The sequence below is a fragment of the Eutrigla gurnardus genome, assembly GCF_963514095.1.
Source record: "Eutrigla gurnardus genome assembly, chromosome: 14".
NCBI classification, from domain to species: Eukaryota; Metazoa; Chordata; class Actinopteri; order Perciformes; family Triglidae; genus Eutrigla; species Eutrigla gurnardus.
The window spans coordinates 10,475,250-10,499,110 of NC_139937.1; the positions used below are offsets into that span (position 1 = coordinate 10,475,250).

Genomic DNA, 23,861 nt, shown 5'->3' on the forward strand with positions numbered 1-23,861 from the left:
AATTGATATACAAATCTTCATTTTGCGGGTGATGCATTCTTTTAAATCATATTTTCGTACTTCAGCAAACAACAATATAATCGGATCCTCGCTCGGGTAAGCTTTATATAGGAAATGCAATAGTGGCTTCTTTTTGTCTAGTCTGTTCCATGCAATCTGTACCATGCTGAATGTCATAGTCATCGGCTGACATGCATTCCATATATTTATGAGATCTGGACACACACACATTATATTATTATATATATTGTAGGTTTCCTCTTTGCCTGCTCATCTTAACCTCTTCCACTGTTCACCTCATGAAAGAAAATGTTGTCATATCGAACATGTTGAACCAATTGGTTTAACAACCGACTGTAATTCTGAGCTGTCAAGACGGAAGCTTTTAACTCGCCAACTAGCCACCTGACTGTTTCATCAGTCGGCATAAAATGACCAGTGAGTTAATGACGGAGTGAAGAAAGGAGAAATCAATGTTTTCCCTTTGTCTTCAAAGAGTATTAATGTCCATTCCTTTGAGGTGCTTTGATCCATTAAGCGCTGCATTATTGACTGACATTAACAGGAGCTCTCGTTTAGAATGAGGACGGACCGACTGCCTGACTGGCAGGAACAGATCAGAGGGGTTCATATGTCAGCTGGTAAAATGTATCTTTGTCTGTCATGGATCTGTACAATCCGAGAACATGACAACCCTGAAGTGATTTGGAGAGAAAGAACATGGCCAGGGGGGAGTTCCTTTAAACTCACCGCCGCTGAAACTTGAAATTCACAGCTGTTTTCATCATTTTTTAAAAAGACAATACCGGTTCCTGTCTCACTCTTGACTTGAAGCGAGTGGATAAACACTAAGCCGTTTCAACGAAGACGTTGTGGGCCTTTTTGTGTCACCCTGGCTGTATTTATTTTTCAGCTCATAAACCTAAAAGGAGGTCAACTCAGCACATTATGAAGTGTGTAATATGAGCAAGAAATACTATCTGATCTTGATAGGATCTGGCATTTTGACAACGTCTTTAATTGATAGTGTCTTCAGCTTGTAACAGTCTGTGATGCGTATTTCTTTGTCGTGAATGTACATAAAGATAAGATTTACTCTCATAGAAACCAGCCAAGTTAAATGCTTTTGTAATTTACTTTAATGTGCACCTATCCATGTTATGTACTCATACACTGCCTCTAAAGTAAACAAGCATTTGGTGGTTATGTAGTAATTATGTTATGTCTAATTTACTTAGACACTGAGGAGTTAAATGCACACCGCTTTATAGGGACAGCTTTGAATTTGCTGTCATGTAAGTTTTACTATTGCTGTCACGTGAAAGAAAGCTTACACCATCTGGGATGGCATTTGTGGTGCCGCGATTATGGGCAGCTCTTAAAGGTCTTTACTGTGAAGTAGGTGCATGAGCATTAAGTCCATACGTGTCATGTTAATGGTTATCAGCGTCCTCGTTAACCCCGTCTATGTGGCCTTCTCCGGATTGAACTTCATTCTACCTAATTAACAACAGAGGAATAGAATACAGCATACCCTGGTCCCTTGGATGTAATTACGTCGGTGTGTCTTTTTGTTTCGTCTTGCTTTTGGGACTCCTACCGTCTATGCGTTTTGTTAAGGTAGTTCACAACCGATGAGGAAAAAAAGTGGTTCAGTGCTGTGGAGGTGGGCGTGGTGCAGCATCTGGCTGCAGAAGCGAGGGGTGTGTGGAGGCGGCTCACAGGGCCGGTGTCAGCTGATTGACGCAGCTGCAGGTGATCTTGTTGATTGACGGGCTTTTTTATTCTCCACCGTAGGCGGCCAAGAAGACTACGTTTTTTTGTTCCATGCATCATAGATGAGTGCATGGACCCTTTGAGTTTGAATTGTTTGTTTGAGCATGTGCGTGTCCACATTCACTGAGCGGAGAGAGAGAGCCCCGGGTGGCTACAGTCCATGTCCACATGTACATACACTACTCACAAAAAGTTAAGAGATATTTAGCTTTCGGGTGAAATTTATGGAAAATGTAAAAAGTTCACATTAGAGTGATATTATATCATGAAAGTAGGGGCATTTAAGTAGAAGTATGTAATGGTGATTTCCTCATCTCAAACACCAGCAACAGTGGTGGGTATACCACAACAAAAAATGTCAATGTCTCAATAACTTCCCTGCCTTTCTGTGATTCTTCCAGTCTCTCTGTGTCTCTGTTGCAACCTGCTGATGACACTCTAAGCTCAGTGGCCACTTCCCTCTGACAACATCCTGTTTGAAGCCTCGCAATGGCGAGGTACTGTTGATCAATTGTTAGGTGTTGTCTTGGTCTCATAATGTCAAAATGAGAACAGAATGATGAAGGACAGTTTAAATACCAATATTAATTGAACCAGAAAATTTATCAATTTATGGATCAAACACCTGTTGTGAATTTTTTTGTTGAGCTCCTTGTTAGAGAACAGCAAGTTGTGCAAAAAGTACTGAAACAACTGAACAGCTGGATATGTGCATTCAAAAGTTTAGAGAAGGTCAAATTAAGTTCACCTGTAAAGGTTATAGTGCATTTTAGGTTCATCCTGAAATTTCACCTGAAAGCCGAATATCCCCAACTCTTTGTGAGTAGTGTATATTAAGAACTAGAAATATTCTACTTCTAAAACATGATACTACTACTTCACTTGATTGACAAAAAATGTTACTGGTTACATTGGAAATTCTGACCTTAAAATATAATGCATTACTTTGTACAATGTGGTTTGATATTATTAATTTAACCAAGCAGCATGAATGATATTATAGTTAGATCAAACTGGTGTTGCTTTGTCTTCAAAGCTTGGCTGGAGGTAACCATAGAGTGTATAGTAGGAGTGGATGTAGTCACCGTGACATCACCCATTGGTTTATGGACTGCTGTTCTGAAGCCTCGAGTTTGCATTTTGGCTATCACCATCTTTGTTTGTTTGTTTGTTTTGCAACAAGAAGTGATGAGAATGGGCGAGTAAAAGGGTTACATTTAACTTTCATGAACTGAAAACACTGTGGGGGTTACATTTTGCAAATCCTGAAAAACGCTGTGGTAGCAACCCGTCATTCACACGGTAGAGACGCCTTAAAGCATATGCTGCTTTATTGTCTATTTGACTCTAATGGGACCATAATTTACCAAATGAAGATCATGCTGTATTGAAGAAGACATCAAATGAGCAATTGAGAACATAAACCCATTTTTACAATGTTTACGGTGGTAATAAATCAAGTGAGAAGTAGGGTCATTTTCTCATAGACGTCTGTACAAACTGAATTCTTTTTGAAACCAGCGGTATTAGGCATTCTGGCATTTCTTCCAGTTATTTGCTATTTATCTGACTTGAAAGCTACCTGATGTGTGACATCGTGGTAAATGGTGATAGAAAAGAAATCCATCACCAGTCATTCCTTCTGTGTGGATGTACTTACCGTAGATGAGTACAACTGACTCTTCGATGGCGTGCTGGTAGCTGAACTGAGAGTCAAGCAGCGCTCGGCTGACAAAGGAGCCATAGTAGGTGGACTGGTACCAGCCCACATGCAGATGGTCAATGTTGACGTGACGCAGGGAACGCATCATCTCCATCTGGTACTGGACTAGAGGCAGAGAGAGAAGAAATGGAGAGGGAGGAGAAGTCAGAAGAGTGGGGCAGAGAAAGGGAGGGAGGGAGAGAGAGAAAACATTTAATTCAGAATTAACTTCGTGAGAATCAGATTGGGGATTTGTTGGGGGGGATCTGTGACTATCTGGTCTCCATCTGCAACGCGACATGGTGTACAGACAGAAGGAGGGATGGGATGTGAGAAACATGACAACAGGGAGAAAAAAACGAGCAAGGACGTGAAAGAGAAATGCACTGAAACAGAGAAAAACAAAAGCTCCATCTTCTGTTATCAAGTGGCGGTGGTGGAGATTTTTAAAACAAACATCAACCGGGACCACCAGTCACCCTTTCATTCCTTATGTCAGTAAATATATCCTGGCAGACGAAAACAATGGATAGATAGATACGGAGACAGACTTCAGCTTCTGGTGAAAAGGCTAGATACATTACAAGGAGAGCCATTTCATTACACCAGACACATCCTAAGGACGGGCAGCCAGAAATACAAACAACCTGCCTCGCCGGCTGTAAGTAACAACCAAAGCAAGCGAGCAAAACAGCATCTCCATGCAGGCTAGCTGGAGGAGGTTGATAAATCAGGTGTTATTGGGCAGCTGTGGCCCCCTAGACCCCATGCCTGTAGAGCACATCCTTCTCCTGCTGGGGCTGTTAACAAGAACAAACTGGAAACGGGGGGTGTCAGACAGCAAACGTTAAGAAAAAGAGTAAAGAAGAGAGGTGATGGAAAGAGGAAAGGTGGAGAATAGTGGAAAGAGAAGAGGAAGAAAGAATAGAGACAGAGTGATGACAAATGTGACCGTCTCTGTTGGAGGTATTTTCTAATTGCCTGAATTCGACCCCTGATGTTAGAGTTATGTAAAGCGGGGAGTGGGTTCAGTCTAAACGTATTAACATTTCAGTCGGTTAGGGATTCGACCTCTCAGAGTACATGTAGCACTCACAAAGAGAGCAGTCACGCATGCAGTACTTTCTGGTTTATTTGCATTTACATATCCAGTCATTAACCAACCTCCCACAAACACACCCACAATTCTCCATCGCTGTCATTTGTTCCGATGCCTCCGCTGCACACACAAAACAAATGGCACTGGTCTGCCCACGATTACACATTCAACTCCTGCAGGAGTGCAGCACGAGGAGAAGGGCAGCGCTGAGGTGCCTCTTCCTCCTGACAATAGAGCACCGAACATCTGGATTAGAACACAGGACGGGGACAGACGGGCAAAGAGGCCCTATTCACAGCCTGTCCTGCAGGGATGGATGGGCTGCACCAATCTAGCCTTATCTAGCCTTTTTATTTAGGGATTGACATAGTCAGCGAGATAAAAGCAAGCTGAGTAGATGGATGGAATAATACAGGGGGGACGAGATGGGAAGCAAAGAAAAGGAATTGAAGGAGCTGGGGTATATGAGGGGGAAGAGGGAGATTGCAAACTATGTAGCAACTCTGTAACAAACCACAGGGGGGGGAGGAGGTGTGTGTGTGTGTGTGTGTGTGTGTGTGTGTGTGTGTGTGTGTGTGTGTGTGTGTGTGTGTGTGTGTGTGTGTGTGTGTGTCTCTTAGCTATGATTCTTAAGCGCAGTATCAAACCCACTGGAGAAATGGGAGTATAATTCATAAAGAAAAATGATGTGGTGGTGGTGGTTAGCAGGTGTGAGAATCGTTATATTTCTTCTTTGGAATCTACAGAGACAAATGAGAAGTTGGCGAGTATTAAAACATGGGAGTTGGTGAGACATGCAAGAAGAAGACGCAAAGGAGAGAGCATGAGGAAGGGAGAGAGGCTCCGAAACCTTCTCCCGACCCACTTCCTCTTCGTCTGCATGTTCGTGTGGAAGGTCTGTCATATTAGGGACTATCCCAAACGCAACCGGTCTGAAATGAGTTATGAAACCCTACGACAGGGAGTCTACATCATTGCTGAGTTAACCAGCTGCCCCTTACTGGCCATGTTCAACCACATTTTGTGTTGCAACAGGCTCCGTACAAATGTATAAACGAAGATAAAAATTAAGATCAACAATTTAAGGAATACACTGTATTTAGGATGAACATACCTCCACTGGTAAACACTGTAGTCATGCTCTTTTGATTGTGTGTGTGTGTGTGTGTGTGTGTGTGTGTGTGTGTGTGTGTGTGTGTGTGTGTGTGTGTGTGTGTGTGTGTGTTCTTATAATTTCTCTTTGTATATATTTCCATTCTATAATGAGAGCAACTGTAACCCAATTTCCCCCCGGGGTTCAATAAATTATTTCTGACTTGCAAAAACCAAGCAGCTCATAAACAGAGTTAAAAACGAGATGTTATGAAAAAAAGAAAGGCATTCCACCAAAGAAGCTTCAGAGTTATATTAGTTGCCTCTGCAGAAAGACGCTGTGAAGAAATCATGGTTACGAAAATGTGTGAACGTTCCTATTTTGGCAGGAGACAGGGAAGTTTGTCCCGGAGCTCGTCGCTGTATCTCACGCCTTAATAAAGAGCGGTTCATTCAGCTTCGAGTGCGTTTTCAAACGGAGTTCACTCTGTCACAGAGTGGGAGGAAGTTGGGGTCGGATTGGAACTGGGCCAGTGTTTGTGGCAAGCAGAGTTAGTCTGTAGGAGAGTGGCTTTGCCCGGGGGCAGGCTAGCAGCAGACTCCAAGACACACAGAGCTCAGCGGAGAGGGAAGGCAGCCTGCCACCTAACTACTGTATCTGTCTCTGCACTGCTATGCCAATCAGTATGGGTACTTACCTCTCAGGCAGCACTGATGCATATACGTGCCCCAACACCCCATCATTAGCACGGAAATGTGCACAAAGTGATCTGTCTCTGAAGTGAAAGCCGAAGGCTTGAGGGTTGACAACAGAGGCAGGAAAACCAATCGGCCATTTCTCATGTCTTATCTGCCTGCTAACTCCCTTCTCAATTCTTTAAAGCCTGAATTAATGTGCGAACAAAATCTTTATATGCCAAATCACTTAGTTTTATAAAAGGTTATGGTTCTACTTTTAGACCAGTCACTTCTTGCATACAAAATTGATTCGATCCGTCTGTGTTGGGTGTTTGCCTAATTAGAAACTTATCTGAGGATCTCCCATCCAGTCTATGTCAGTCTAGTAACTACCATGGCAAGGCATGTCACAGCCAAGTCCCGTTTTCATCAACTGTACTGATATATTTGTCTTATTTCATTTTATTGTATTTACTTGTGAATTATTCATGGAAATTCTATACATTGTTTTTTTTTGTTTTTTTACATTACCTTTGTGTGGCATTAACACATCATCATAGTATTCAGGTATTACACAGTAGGCTGTGTAGGTCAACTGAGCTACCAGGAGGCCACACACAGAGATAGAGATCGTTGACCAAAATTAAACATCACTCTGCTGGGACAGCTGGATGTAGCTCTTCCCAAATATATAATCATTTGTAAGAGAAACGGATAAGGGGGCCAAATAGTTCAGCTTATTGGGGTTCCACTGAATTACTGTATTTGGATCATTTATTTCCAACTGTGAATACTGTAAACATTTGTGCATGTTCAATTATTCCTATAATTAAAATGTTTTAACTGATTTTAATTAACTCTAAAGAAACACAAACTATGTGAAAAAGAGACTGAATCATTTTTGTCAGCAGTACGGGGAACGACATGTATTCCTACTATCAGGATGCCACCACAGACAGCGGATGTGCAAACACACTACTACACGCTGTACACAGATCTGAAGGGAACAGACAGGAGACATGCTGACAGTCGACTGACGTGCAGCATGATAGCTACACTGAGATTCGGCTGAGTGAGACTACAGGCCAGTGGCAAGCCAGCCAGCCGGCTCATCCACCACAGATCTAATACAGAACACGGAGCCTTGTAAATGATACAGGATCACAACCTTGTTTGTTCAAAAACCAAGAAACTACAGCTGCGAAAAAAAGATAGCAAAGCAAACTGTGTGACCATCCATGTGTGTGTATACTCCACACTCTACGGTTAAGTACTAAAGCCTCTGGGGGACCCGCACAATATGTGGTGTGAAAAAGGGAGATGTGTATAAGCCAATTGTTTTCATAGCAGTAGAATCGCAGGATTATTTTTAATCAAGTAATCTATTTAACAGTCTGAAATAATGTCGAAATAAGACCAACTGTTCACATCAAATGTTTGCTATTTTTACTTTAAGGACACAGCAATTCATTTTTAGAATTATTCACAGCTTGTGTTAATAAATGAATTGACTGACTTATTACTTTGTGTTAAAAAAAATAGCTATAAAAGATAAGACATTGAAGCCCGACAACAAAGTAACTGCAAGGACACCAAACACAGATTCATACATGAGAGAGAGAAAGAAAGAGAAATAGTCCCCTCCCCTCTGTGTGGCAATATGAAGACAAAAGAGGACCGAGATGTGATGGGAGGTCGGCTGCCTGTGTTCTGGTCGGGGTAATTTGAATGGTGGTGCATGAATGAATACTGTCTCCCCGTCTTTCATCCACCATTGAATTGGAGGTGACCCTAAGTGAAGCACTTAGCCTCGGCTTCAAAGTATCTGCTCTGACCAGCTACACAGAAATCCAGTTGTTGGCAGTGCGGCTCACAGATATCCACCCTAATGAAAACAGTGCACTGATGATTAGAGTGTACGTTCTGACAAATAAAGTCATGCAGTCAATATTGTTTAGTACTAAGACGGATGTTGATCCGCGCTACAAGAAAATCAGCTCGACATCGTTTCCTTCTCTCCTTCTACGTTGCCACCATGGGTGACAGACCTGTGAGCAGGGTGTTCAAATAACGAGGATACCTTTGACATCTAGATCCTGTCTATGTCTTGTCCAGGGTGAAACGCATCCACCCTAAAAATGTAGGTGCCGGGATGACAAGCCCTGCATTTTCTCTGTTCAAAAGGGAAACACACTTCTTGCACGCCATTGTCGCATTACCAACACAGCCGTTAACATTCTGTGAACATTAATGATGGCATAAGCCAGAGAATAGCCAATTTCACAATATCATCAAGGCGCAGAGTTGGAGAGCATGCGCCGGTGTTTGCTATTCCTCGCTCATTTCTGCTGCCCTGCCGCCTCTCCTATCAATCAATCTGGGTCCTGAGGCCAGACAGGGAATGAGTCTGCCCATTCCCTCAGTGCTGCTTGATTGTGTGTGTGTGTGTGTGTGTGTGTGTGTGTGTGTGTGTGTGTGTGTGTGTGTGTGTGTGTGTGTGTGTGTGTGTGTGTGTGTGTGTGCGACAGAGAGAGAAAGCAAAGGAGGTGCAAGACAAAGACAAAATGAAAGTGTATTTAAAAGTATGTGTGTGAAACGGTGACATTAGAAGGAAAAAGAGAAAATGTTTTATTATAAGGACTGACACAGGATGGGATTCTGAGTGAAAGTGCAAAAAGTGGGAGAGCAGGGATTTGTTCATGAGCAGGAGTGTGTGCTTTCACGTGTGGACATTGAGATGTGTGAAGCCTAAGGATACCATGTACTGCGAGTTGTACATCTAAAGTGAGTGTGTACGTGTATGTATGGCGGAGTTGAGGTATTTATCAACTGGAAGGTAAACTCCTCACCTAGGGCAGTAATGTTAGGAGTCATAATCAACAAGGCGCTACCTGTGTGTTTCTGTGTGTGTGTGTGTGTGTGTGTGTGTGTGTGTGTGTGTGTGTGTGTGTGTGTGTGTGTGTGTCTCTGCAATGAACCAGACAGATAGTCCATACTCTAATACTCAATGACACAAGAGGTGAACTGCATCAGACCTTGCATGCTGCTGCAGGCCACAACATCTCAGCGCGGGCAGCTAGATGTGTGTGAGTGTGTACGTGTCTCTGGATGTGAGGACGCGCGGATCTGTGTGTCACAACACATTGTGATCTCCACCTTGACTGGCTGACTGGGCCTTGCCTGCTGCGGTTTCTCACACTCGTGCACACGCGCACACACACCCAAGTTGATATCCGCTAATGACATACTAATAAGAATAAATAAAATAAAATGATGTTAAAGGTTGGAAATGGGTGAGCTATATTATCTTTAACCTTCAATTTCCTTCCCCTACTTCCTGGTTTGGTGAATTTGAGTTTAAAATGAGGTTAAATAGTCCAATCAGACCTCTGTCTAAATATAATCTTATTACATTCTGAGCTTTAGATTGACCAGCGGGAACAAAACTTGGTTTCAGAACAGAAATATGCAGCCGTGACTGAAGAGCCAAAAAGAGAGTAGCGGCGGTGTTCAATATGCTAAAAGTCAAGATATGGGTTTGCTTTCCTACCTGGCTAACCCTGCACATCAAATACATTTTTATATTTAGTTGACCCATCAATATCCTCTTAAAGTCAACACTGAAAAACACAAAACGGCCATTTAGGATGATTGATACGACTGCTAGCTTTGCTGGATCCTCTGAATGACTAATTCCTCATATTTTGCAATTGTTGCTCAGTGGTGACAGCTGAGCATGCTCTGATCTTGGCAGGTCATAAATACTTCAGAGCCAAGAGGGAAAACAAAACCAATGCTTAGGTGCATTACAATTTAAAGACACTTTATTCTACCAGTGTTTTGCAGAGTGGAGAAAGGTGTAGTCACCCCCCCCCCCCCCTCGCCCCAGGACTCAGCACAGCAGCCGTAATTTAACGAGTCCACACTCTTGACCCATTCATTCAACACAGCTGACAACCTCGACACAAAACCCTAGCTTTTTCATATGGTTAAAAAAAGACTGTGGCTCTTACCATCGCTGTGTTTACACGTTTACTTTGGATCCCCAGATTTATTTAAAAAAAACGGTGACAATCCTGTTAAGCATTCTATAAACACGCCTGGCTCGACTTTACCGCGTATACGACAGAAAAACACTACATCCGCTATTGTCTACTTTGGAGTACAAAGTAAATCTCAGTGTTTGAAAGCCTTGAGACTAGCTGCCTGTTCTGCCTTGTTGTTCTGCTGCTGCTTTCCTGTTTACCCGGCCTCCTTTAACCTCGCTGCTCCTCATGAGTCCCTGAACAGGAGTGGAGAATACCTGATGATATTAATGCACTTTTCTCCTCCGCTGAGTCTGTTCATCATATTACAAATCACCGGTGAACTGAAGAGTCCTCAACTTCTGAAGACACAGTGTTTCACTGATGCTCTGTGCAGTTTTTGGGTCAATATAATTCATTTTTGATGGGGAAGTTCTGTCCTTGTGGACTGAAACATCATTAAGGTACGGAGTAAAAACAATATCTTCATAATGAACAGAAATTGGGGTGAAAGGATATTACGGTATTCTCAAGGGCACTTCTGATCTGACATCATCGATGCCCAGCCATGTCTGTAACCTGCAACCTTGAGGTGAGACGTTTAAAATCTATACAGCTGAGACAAAATTCTCAAACTCACAAAACCCTTACCTGACCCGCCAGATGGTTTGTTATACAGAACCCTCTGAAAAGCCGGTTTGAGAACTGTTTGGAAAAGGGCAGGCCTTTTAAAAAAAAAATACTTGGCAGGTGATTGGATGAACCATCTGCCAATCAAACTCTTGCCAGCTGGGAGAAGAGCAAAAACAGAAAGATCAGTATTGTGAGAACATCCACTTTGATGGGACTAGTGGGGTTGAATTACCCGGTTCAATATCAACTCAAATGAATGCATTTGAAACAAACAGCCGACAGACAAGCGGTGCTGAGGAAGGCGTACTTCATCTGACAGGACTGAGTCGGTACATCAGCGGGGGAAAAGTATGGGAAGCGGTGATGTGGATACTGTATCTGCATGACAACACAGCCAAGAGATTAATGAGGTCTACCACTCAACATCATTATGCCAGACAGAAATGGAGAGGTGGAGAGGAGAAGTGAAGGGAGGAGATGCAGAGGTAGCGAGGGGAAAGTGTGAAACGTACAAGGAAGGGAAGTGGGCGACCGCCTGTCTTTCATCTGTGAATGTAATTTGCTAAGTGGAGCGTGTGTGTATTTGTGTGTGAGAGAGAGAGAGAGGGGAAAGCTGACCTATAACATGACTATTGATCCCCAAGATTCAGCACATGGAGGAGAAAATGATGCCTAAATGGCAGGATGATGTAGAATAAATATCTGGCAAAAACTCAATTCTATGTTCTATATTGATGAATAATGATAACTATGAAATCATTCTTATAATATTGTATTGTAAGGTTTACTGTCAAAACATGACACCTAGGTTGTGTTTAAACAATTTATTTTCCAATCATAATTTCCAGCACACTGACTCCGTGGTACGCAAACTGTAACAATGTCAACCAAGACAGGTGGAGCCTGACAGGCCAATCAACAATTCTCAGCAGCGTGGCAACTTCCTGTAAGGACCATTATACACATGACTAGAGAAAAAAAACAAATTAAAAATAATTACTTGATTAATTTCTTTTGCTAATTATTAACATCACCTTTCTACTCTGCTCTGCACATTGCTGACCTTGTCTCATTTCCACTTACTGAGTAAAACTCCACTGTTGCTCGTATAGCACGTGTTCCCACAGACATGCTGCATTACATCCAAGCCTTTTCTTTCCTTTCCCTCTAAAGAGACAAACACTGTCTATGTATTGTCAAGTTCAGGTGGCGCTGATATGAGAGTGCAGATAGCTTGTCCTTCTGTCATGGCATGTTGTCCATCCATGCAGTCATCTGTCCGAATGAGGGAACAGTGATACATGGGCAACTTGTCGAGAAGGAAATGGTGGTATCCTGTTGTGGTCTGGGCCGGGGTGTCAGAAGAGGAAAGGGGCTAATTTTCAGCAGCAAGGCTGTAATGGGATGTGTGTCTATTTGTGACTCTGTGTGTGTGACTCTGTGTGTGTGTGTGTGTGCGCCCATCGTGGTCCATGTTCCACCTGGCACAGTGGATTAGGTGCAATTAATCTTAGTTAAGCAAGCCCTGCGGAGGAGCTGCCTGTCTTTCAGGTGCATACAAACACACGTGTGAGGCCACAAACAGGCATGCAAGCATGCGATGCACGAGAGAGAGAGAGAGACAAAGAGAGAGAGTGATAGCGTAGTAAAGCAGCTGTTTTGTGTGCACGGCACACTGAAGGGTTCACCATATGCACAATTGACAGCACCGCTTGTCACAAGGCTTTGTTTTTATAGTGGGAATGGGGAGATTATGTGGAAGGGGAAAATGCCGTGTTTGTTCACATGCACACCTAACCTAGTTTCTCTTTTCAAATGGGAGAAAAAGAAAGAATTTTACTTGATCTCTCGTTAAGACTCGTTTAACATAGGATTGGGCATTCATCGCTATATTTTCAAACGAGACATAGGATGTTTATATATAGATTGATATATCTTGACGAAACACATTTCATCCGTAAAGTCTTGCCATTCTCTCCTCTCTCAAACTCAAATACAAATCCATGAACTCCCACACTTTCAAACCCTTTTGACTGTTCATAATCATGGGGTGCCTCCCATGTCTGTTCTGTTTAACAAAGTAGTATTAATTACACAATATTACTTTAGATGCATAATCCAGAACAACAAATTGTTGAAAATAGCATGACTATGTTGACGCATGGTTGAATTAAAGCAGGACTCAATTATCTTCTCAAACATAGCTGAACCATCGTGTTATGATATCTCACACGTGGCTTTAAAACTGGACATTTAGCCCACCTCGTAGAAAATACCCAAACCATCAATTTTCCTTCGTCTCCCTGTTGGCTGTCCGTTAGCCTCTCCCACACAGGTGTCAGTATCAAGGCCAAGTCACTGCAGTGCCACTGACATCATTCTTCTCATCCATATCCCATGTGGCCTCACCAGAGTGAAAATAAAAAAAAAACTCTACAAATGTCACACTCGTATGAGTAAACATGGGACCATCTGTGATGAAGACTGGCCAGCAAAGTGGCAGGAGATATTTCAAGCATCAAGTCTTCTGGAAGTCTCGATCATCTTCTGCGCACGCCGTCTCAGCTGACTGTCAGTTGGAGCTATTTCAAGGCTTAACTAGGCATAAATCAGTTGAAAATTAGCAACTGGGTTAAATAAGATCTGGTTCTTCTTTTGAAAGTCAAAAGGACAATAGAGGTTAAAGGTGGAATTAAACACGGACTATACTGGTCTCCTATTGGTGTCTTTTGCGGTGTGCCACAGTCATTTTATAGTATTTTGATGATCACATGAAAATGGTTTCTGACCTTCTCTTTTCTCTGCTGTTCTCCCATTTACCCATGATTGCCATTTTTCTTCTCACTCAACATTTTGCTCCATTTTCTTCCAACTTGTTTCTTTGGCGACGCGTCTCTCTAACAGCTGTTTACTTTTGTTGTCGTTTCTTTTGCCTCCCCTAACGCTCAATCTTTTGCTTGGTTGCTCTAATAACTATAACTGTCTCTCTTTTTCCATCTTCCCATGCCTACGCCTCAAACATAAGCCTTTTTTTTGGTCAACTCTCTCATCCTTGTCACATCCGTCACTCCTCCTTACCTTTCACCCTCCCCTACTCCCTACAGCCCACCTGGCTTAGCAGCAGTCTGCAGTAATGCATTCTGACCGTCCCCCACCCTCCCTCCCCCCCTCCCCCGTCCACACACAGACACACAAAATTTAATGTGGGGCAGAATCGTGATGAGACAAAGGAGCGGATGAATAAAACAGTGGAACTGATGGCTACGGTGACGGCACCCGGGGGACCCACACTCTTGATTTATTACGCCGGGTGAGCATTCAAAAGCAGATACAGCCCCAGCTCGCCGCTAACAGCCGGTCTCAGATCTACACTACAGCGAGCGAGCAAGAGAGAGAGAGAGAGGGAGAGAGAGAGATAGAGCTTAGATGGAGAGATCGAGGTGGAGAGCAAAGGTGAGATACTGGGGGCAAGGAGTGAAAGACAATGAGTGAGAATCTTTTAGAGCATAGGAGAAGGAGAAGTGCCCCCCCAAAATCCTTATACATAAATGTGTATGATAGTAGTCATGTATGTGTGTATGTAGTGCATGATATCTTCAATGTTTATAAGCGGTATGTCCACTAAAAGTGGCCCGCCAAGTGATTACTAATTAGCCTCACTGAGGGAGAGCGAGGAAAAACAGAGGAAATCAATTACCCATTTGGGGCAGGTAGAGTGATCTATTGAAGGGCTAACCCCAAGGAAACCCTTATCTGAACAGGAGAGGGACAACTTTAAAAAAAAAAAAACACACACACCAGCCTCACTGCATACTGAATAGTGTATTTACAGCGAGTAGCGGAAAGATCATGGAAGAGGCATTTTAAATCCCCCCGACTTCAATTAACCCACCGTGAAAATGTCTACTACTGACTGCAATTATAGTTCTGAACACCACGCACCAACCTTGCAGACCCTACTGGAGGGAAAACACTGATGTAATGGGCAATAATTAGATATTTTGGGGTCGTTCAACTTCCATTGCTTTAAGTAAATTAAGATGTTTAAAATGCCAGTGGACACTTTTGTTCAGCGTGTTTTCTCCATGGCCAACAAATATCCTCATCCTTTTTTAGCAAAATAAATTCTGTCAAACCACTAGGAAAACAATACAACCAAAAGAAATAAGACCAAATATCAAAACGCAAAGAGCACTGTCTTGTGTCCAATCTTAAGTGCTAAAGAACTATATCACACTTTAGTTGTACTTCAAGATAACAATTCATTACCTTTTGTGATCATTTCACTGTTATTATTGAGGGTGAAATCCTATTAAGTCGTTGGGGGATTACAACAACAAACTAACTGTACCCTACAGGTGTGCATTAATCAGGCCGTCTGATGTTGGTGCTCCACGTTGAAAATAATAAAAAAAAAATATTATTCAGTCACAGCAAATTATCAAAAGCAAAGCACTTCTTAAGAACTTCAAACAAACAATACCAACATGCAATATGTTGGTTCCCACCGTTGAGTGTCTTTGAACTATCTATACAGAAAGGCACGGGCACATGTAAACTCTAAGCAGAGTATAGTTCACACTGGCTTTCTCCATTTTAAATTTGGTTTCTGTAATATCACCAAGAGCAAGTTAGCTAGCTTATAAATAACGAAGGAAGGGATAAAGGGAGAGCAAGCAGACTGCAATACTCTATAATCTCAAGAGAGCATAGTCAGTAGGGGTGGTGGGGGTGGGGGGGGTTTCGATTCTTAGACGCATCGCGATGTGGACGTGGATGATTCTGAATCAAGTCACAATGGTCAAAAATCAATTATTTTTATTCTGTATATGACGCAACTAAGATACGCAAATAACTTTAAAATTGGCTACGGCTAACACGTACGTAAACACTGGACATATCATCGTCTTGGCATAAATACGGAAGCGATCTTGTTGTTTGTACCATAGAAAGTCATATCTATTTGTGACAAAGAAAACCCTTTTAATTTCATAAAATATTAGAGAAGAAGGTAGAGGAGGTAATTAACCTGTTGATTTTCTTTAATGATCATCACAACAGTAGGAAGTGACTAGCAAACTGAGTAGCAAAGTCAGAATTTTTTTTTTTTTTTAAATCATGCATGGAAATGTAAACAATAAAGATTGTTGCATTGAGATGCATCGATGATCAGTTTAGAATCGAATCGTTGACCTCTGAATCAAATCGAATCATGAGGTGCCAAGAGATTCCCACCCCTAATAGTCAGTGGAAAAGGCAAGGACCATTGGATGGACAATGATGAATGAAGCACCAAAATCTGAAGCAGATGTTGCAGCTTTCCTGCCACCTAAAATTAAAGTTAATTAATAGTCTCCTCCTGAATTTAACAGAGATCTTTTAATATGGGGTGGGTTGGGAGAAGAGCAAGACATTGACAGTAGCTTAAACATTTCCAACAAACCTAGCCAGCAAATGTAACCAGAATGATAGCAATTGCATGTATTTACAAAACAACTGAATATCTTAGAAAAGAACAAGCTACAATTTTGATTTCTATTTAGTCTACAGTTATTAACGCAACAAAGGAAGTCACTTTGGTGTTAGCTAACATGGTCGAAAAATGACAAGAGGTAGATGTGGAGCCTCTTTCATTGCACTCGATGGTTGATCACAGAATTGCCTTCATTATTTGCTTTTGTGGTGCACCAATGCCACCTTCACAGAGCGAATGTCACGTACTTTATTGAATAGATCAGCAAACCCAATAATAGGATGAGAACTATTACAAACAAGGCGTTATTTTGTCTGTCAATGGCTCGAGGGGGCTTCTTCAAATCCCCCAACACTCATTACTGTCACACATGTAAGCTCAATACTGCTGACCCTTTGCTTCACTGAGACAACTCAACAGCCACACTATTTTCTATCAAATAAATAGTTTATTGCACCAAAGTATATATCTTATTCAAAAGATAACACTTTTTGAGATTGCCTCGGGTCCCTGCCCTATATTCATGTAAGTAATAAATAATGAATATTGTTATTGCATGTTGTCAATTGAAACATTTTCAGTCGGATTGCACACTCAAGAGTACTATAACATGATGTCCATTGCAGCTCCCTGAGAAGGCACCCTTGCTTTTAGTATATAACACAACCCTTGGATCAAGCAGAGGCTTTTTGGGCCAAAGTGCCGCAGACTGATGAAACAAAAATTGAACTCTTTGGCCACAATCACGAAATGTATGGCTGGCAGAAGCATTTGGGGGGGAAAACATCTTGCAGACCATTCCACATTGGAGGGGAATTATTATACTTTATCTGGCAGCCAGAGGCATAAAACGGTACGGACATTTGTCACAACACACATTTTGACTTGTAATAATATGAAAATCACAGAAGAACAATTGGCCTCATTTACTATTCTGTGCATAGAAATGTTCTTATTTAACCGTGTTCGTTCACACCATCGTGTATATACGTTAGTGAATCAGAATAATTCTAACAGGCGCATGACTGCTATTAGCAACCCGCATACTGCCACGCCCCCAATTCTTTCTGGAAGGAAATGTGTTTGCCGAGACGTTCATCATCGGGACAGCAGCGATGTTGTTTGTCTAAATTTAAGAAAAAAGAGAAAACTGCTGAAGAAATTGAGGCTTGGGCTACGAGTCGATGAATGATGTGTCCCCTGAGAAACACTGTGGCTCAGCTAAAAAAAGAAGAAGAAGAAAAAGAAATGGTTTGATATTAATGATTATGCAAAAACTAAGCAGGTGGAGAGGGTGACAAGGACCATCTGATTTGTCAACTCGAGATAAGTGGGATAAGTCCAGGAAATGAGGGGTGAAAGTGTTGACATCCTGCAAGGACTTTCACCCAGAGGCAATCAACATTTGATTGCTGCGCAGCTTCTTTTTTTTTTGTATGGCTTTTCATTGTTCACTGTTATTTCTGTATTATTGCAGAGTTGCAGATACTTATCAGGCTCCACTTATATTTGTATCATACTATTTGTTTAATTAGATTGCATTGCTTAGGTGATTCAAACATTTCCAATAACTAAATTGAAGAAAGATGTCATCCTTTCTCAAATTCATGTTTAATAAATCTGGCAGTTTTAAATTGGTCAAGTAAAGCCTTTTTTAATAATTGAGGTTGTAATAGGAGATAGCTTGTGTTTACATAAAAAGTAAAGTGTAAAACTTCAGTATGCACAGAGGAATCACAAATATGTCTACAGCATGAGTAATGTTAGTAGTTACACCAGTGTTTGACAAGTCAAAAATGCTTGGGAAATGTCCATTGTTCACAGAGAGGGAAGAATGCTAAAAAAAGTACATTACCATATACAACATTAGAATGTAGAATGTATGTTTTTTTCAAGTTAGACTGAAACAATTGCAGCTTGTTCCACCCTAAAATTTGCAAGAAAACTCATTTAGTTTTCTGGGAGACACAGTCCTGAAGAGCTCTAGGTAGGTTATATTAGAAAAACACCTGTAGGGATGGAACACTGGTCTGCAGGTCCTTTAAAATGACACAATTTCAGGGACTTAGGAAGTTTTAAGAACACATGCACACTATAGACTGTATAAGAATTGAACAGTCACTGTGATTAGTGTCAATCACAACATAGCCACATAGCCTGCTTTATGATGATCTATTGGGCACTAAATGGGACCATCGTTTACTAAATGAACATTGTGCTGTATTGAAGAAGACGTGAAACTAGCGATTGTAAACATGAGTTTGTGGTCTCAGTGTTTATTGAGGTAATAAATCAAGTGAGAAGTATAGGGTCATTTTCTCCGACTTCTCTGCAATCAGACTCGTTTCTGGAACCAGAGGCATCTCTCTCCCTGCTGGCCATTGGAAAGAATGCAAGTTTAACGCACTTCTGCATTGCTTTCACTTTTCAGCCCTTCAGGTGCCTGATGCACACAGACGGAGACACACAGACACCCACGAGGTATGAGAGAGACTTCTTGTAAAGTTCAACACATGTGTAGGTTTGGTAAACTTTTTTTAAACAAAAATTACTTGTGAAATCACTAAACGCGTGACAGATTATTAACAATTTCTGTGTCCCAAATAAGAATCAATTGTGTTTATGATACTATATCCTGAAAAATGTCCATGAAAACAGATTTCAAAAACAAATTTTGGAAGGACTAGCTCAGTTCATTTCCTGCTTTAGTGTCAACAGCCAGATTCTTGATCTCATGGGCCAAATGGTATTCACTTCAACCTGACGTTTTGTGGCTAATTGGTTTACCAAGTAATTCAAACAGTGGCAGCGGGAGTGACATAAACAACAAATAAACTGAAAAGAGGCCGTCAATCAGCAAAATCAACCTCATTAATGATTACGGGTTGTTTATACAACAAGATACTTTCTATGCCTTTTTTAATTAATTGTCTTGTTAGGACTGGAATAGCTCCAGCCTTATTATATTTTGTCATGTCAAATGTCCAAATGAAATGGTCCTTGGTCAAGTAAAGACCATCATGTGCTGTCCTACCCACAAAAAAACCCATCTAATTGCTGAAATCAGGACACATTGCAAAACAAGCTCCAAAACGCGTTTGTTTCACCAGGGTGTCAACATCTTCTGAGCCAATGCAAAACATGATGATGGGGGACGCACAAACATATGTTAAAAGTCATACATATAATATCAAATTAACATATTTTGTAATATCTTATGAAATGTAGATTAGCCTCTAATTAAATACACACATCATAAAATGAACACTTCATTTTCTGGACATAATTACCCCAACCGGGCATTGGTTACTCTCTCCAATGTTGCTTCATTAATCCTCCTATGGTTGTGGCAGGGACGGACAGACGGAGGGAGAGTGGGTAGATTTTGGACAATGTGGCGTAGAACGAGGGAAGAGAAGATAAAAGAACGTGAGAAAGGGTGAAGAAAAGGTTCTGAAGGAACAAAGCCGAGTCAGTGATTGCAGAGAGCGAAGAAGGGAAACGGTCAGAGAGAAGGGCGTAGGCAGCTTTCCTACCTGCAGTGGGTTACAGAAAGGGAGAGGGAAAAGAGGGAGAAGAGGAAGGAGGGAAGTGATGGAGGGTGAAGGGATGGAAAAAGCAGGCTAATTTTGTTCTACCTTCAGGTTACCTCCTCTTGCTGCTGAAAACTAGTGACATGAATATCAAACGGACTTACTAAAAGTGGTACTGAGCACTGGTTAGTGTGATATAATCTCTCCTTACGAGACAAACGGGCAAGCCAATCATGCTTTATAAGCCTGTGAATTGCACTGAGCCACACTTCATCAGTTGTTTAACCAACAGGAGTCTCAGGATTCCTTTTAAATATTCTGTCCAGCACTCTGCCATTGTTGGAGTCTTGATTCCTAAAGATCAACAGATCACTGGTTTTATGCCCTGCCAACTCATTCTTCTTCAAAAAGAGGCTGCAAAATATCATGTGTGATATAACTGCTATGATGTTTTGGGAATGTGCCACTCTGTCCATTTTAACAATTCATTCAAAATGTAATATTTGAACTTATTTCACCAGTCGGTGAAGGAGAACCACTAGATGGCAGATATGCGAATGTTGGTTTTGAAATGCAAAAGCTCATGCCAATGGATTTAGAATCAGAATCATGACACCCCTATTAATCAAATGACAAAGTGTTCAACTATTTTTAAGTCAGATGTAATCTAAATGAATTACATGAATTAATAGTTACTTAATCCAACAGTTACCATACTTGAAAAATGCTTACTTTTATGCGTTTTTAAAGTGGACAGTGAAGGTTCTGCAGGTAGCAGTCCGTTTGCACAAGCTTGTGATATGGGAGCAGCTGGGTGTTTTTTTTTACGATAGCAGTTGGTGAAGAATATACAAAATTGAACACACATCTTTGTAAACTTGTTCAAGAATAGACAGGTGCATGGCAGAGCATGCAAGAACGAAATCGGAACAAATAAACGCCCACGCATTGTCAAAACGTGAAGCGGAGTGACATTTTCAATAAACATACAGAAGAGAGCCATAGGGAGGCAACAATATGGACCAGCACACCGAAACAATGAGAGCTGCAGAGTTCTCAATGGGGTCGGCAAAACTAGAAACACATTAGGATGTTAATATCAACCTACTGTTTAATGTAGCTATAGGTAACATAGAAAGGTTGAAATGTGATGTACTTTGCTACAATATCGTCTCTTATGTAACAAATCCTTTGCAAAGCTGATAAACAAAGCGCCTCTCCCAGCAGTGTGTGCGTTTGGGTGTGCATCAGGAGAAGAAAGGGTCACAATAACTAGCCTGCAAGGGCCGATGTAAATTCCCTGTATGCCGCTGTCCCCAATCATTTCTGTGCCAGGACACCTCTGCTTTGTATTATCGCTCATATCCCAACAAAAGAAGAGGGCCAGAGCACATTATTAAGATGCTACTTGCGTGCCTCTGGTGCACAAAATGCCGAGAGAATAAGTGCCTGCGGTTCTACACATCTCTCTCCATACATTTTGTAAATGATACAAGGACAAAGTATGCAAGGACATGGGAAATAGGGAGGGTTGGGGTTCAGCCAAGGTTTTATCTGAGGCAGATTCTGCTGTGCGCGCTCGATTACTCTCTTCCTCCATCTTTCCCCCTCACTCATATTGGTCACATTTGCTGCCGCTGACTGTCCTGCACAGTACAGCTCCACACTGGCACCTGTTGATGAAAAGGCAGCATAGCAGACACACACAGACCTGCTTGCTCTCAAATGCGCACACACAAAGAAAAACACGCAGAGTCATAGTCACCTAACTGCCAATCCTGTCCATCTTTCCTTTGGGGATAGATTGGAGAAGTAATTCTGGTCTGAGTGGGCCTCCAGCAGGCAATGACTCAGTGTAAGACGGTTCAGGTAGACACATGGGTTCACACAAACGCATGCAAAACTTGTAAGCTAGGCTGCTTGATTGGTAAAGAGAGTGCATGCTGCTCTGCTGAGTCTTCCTACACCAAATCTAAACCTTTACCTAGGGGTGTAGCAATTAACTGATATGCATCAGAAAGTCGATACAAAAGCCGGAGATGGTCAGAGATAGGGCAACATTGATACAAAAACAGAGATCCAGACCACATTCTGAGACACATTCAAAAATGGATGCAACTGTCAAAAACATTTTGGCCAAATATCCTCCTGTGCCTCTAGTGTGTGGGTGTGTGTGTGTGTGTTTGTGCCTGTCCACTCTCCTGCAAAGGCTCCCAATCGTATACCTACTTCGGGCCTTCCACTTCCAGAAAGAAAGGTAGCATGGTACAGAATAACGAAGTGCTGATTGAAACATTACTGGCAGAAGCTGTGGACCCAGCATTTTTGACAACAACTCAAGTGTGAGCAATAACCTCCAAAGCACAGTGGACCCGTCTGGGTCTCCTCCTAGTTTAAAGCAAAAAATGGAAGCTATTTTATTTGCAGCAACACACACCCGTCTGGTGTCTAGTGAAAATACTGGATTTAGGCAGATTACACCGACCTTGGTATTATCTGCAGTATTTACTGAAAAACTGCATCGTCTTTGGGGACTGTCCAAAACATTACCCAGAGTGTCACTGGCCATCGTTTTTCATTATTGATGTGGCAATGAGGATTATTTTGGAGGCTGTGTGGTTTTTAGCCAATAAAATGTTCAATCGATCATCCAATTTATCTAAATATACATCACAAGTAGTTTAACGCTTTTAAGCCTTCCATCATTTATCAAAGTTTCACCCTGGATCTTAAATGGAATATCAATGCTCCAAGAGTAATTCCACAGACATGCTTGTTTCAGTCCCAATTCACACGTCAACAAAACACTGCATTCTGCCAGAACAATAGAGAGACAGAGAGATATGGTATTGAACAGATACGACTGTGAGCGTAGCATAAACTCAGGAGCATTCTGTAGTCTACAAAGTTGTCTAAGGTTCATGCACTGTTACCGTCGATCCAAAATAATCTAATTGGCAAACGGCACACACATCATGAATGATCCCCAACACGTTTCCATTTGGAACTTGGTTCCGTAGTGACAGATAACCTGTAGTCTGTCACCTTTTGCAAATGCACGGTTGAGAGGAAATCCGTTCTGTACATTTGAGTGTTCCTGACAAGACGCTACTCAGTGAAGGCCTCGTTAGTTTAGAGGCAGTGAGAGACGGAAAATCCAACACATCAAAAGTCAATAACACAACAAGCCGTGACACTCACCAGCACACACACACACCAGCACACACACACACACACCCCCGACACTAACGACCTTGAGCCACCATTGGCGCCTGTGTCTCTTGCAGAATTTTGACACTTGCTCGTTAGCAGCAGAGGCCTGTTAGAGCGGGACTTTCCTCGGTTTCCCGCATCTGCTCACATTGCCATCCTTCAGCCTGGCTTGGCTTGTAGCGGATATTGTTGCGCTAACAAGGAACGGGTAACAACAAGGCGTGACAAGCAAAGGGCTGAGGTCATAGGACATGGTATCCTTTGATATGACAGTCGATGGGAGGGGAAACTTAAAGAGGACATGTGCAGTTAAAGACTAAATAGAATCCAGTGCACGTTTGTACCACCCACCTGTGGCCCAAACAATCCCTGCTCAGACATCAACCCCGGTGCTGACAGTGTAGGACAGCTAATGATAGTTAGCTTACTTAAAAGTCGGCATTATCCTTACCACGCCCTTGGGGACAACTTACGCACACAGAGACATTCAGGGAGTGGTTGATATGATTGGCTGCGGGCCTTGATAGTCTCTTACTTCTTTAAGGTTCGTGCCAATTAAAAAGGGCTAAGAAAAGCGATCTGCCTTTCAAAGACACATTGTGTGAATTAACACAATGATGGTTTGGTGGTTGGAGGA

At 41.9% G+C, this 23,861-nt stretch overlaps 1 protein-coding gene across 1 annotated transcript in view; it reads right to left on the reverse strand.

Annotated features, from left to right (window-relative positions):
• LOC311024199 (eukaryotic translation initiation factor 3 subunit H) overlaps nt 1-23,861 on the reverse strand; it is a 50,893-nt gene that overhangs the window by 17,005 nt on the left and 10,027 nt on the right. Inside the window, exon 3 of the mRNA XM_084026503.1 lies at nt 3,437-3,604. Within this exon, the coding sequence (XP_083882629.1) occupies nt 3,437-3,604 (168 nt within the window). The remainder of the gene's footprint in view (nt 1-3,436; nt 3,605-23,861) is intronic.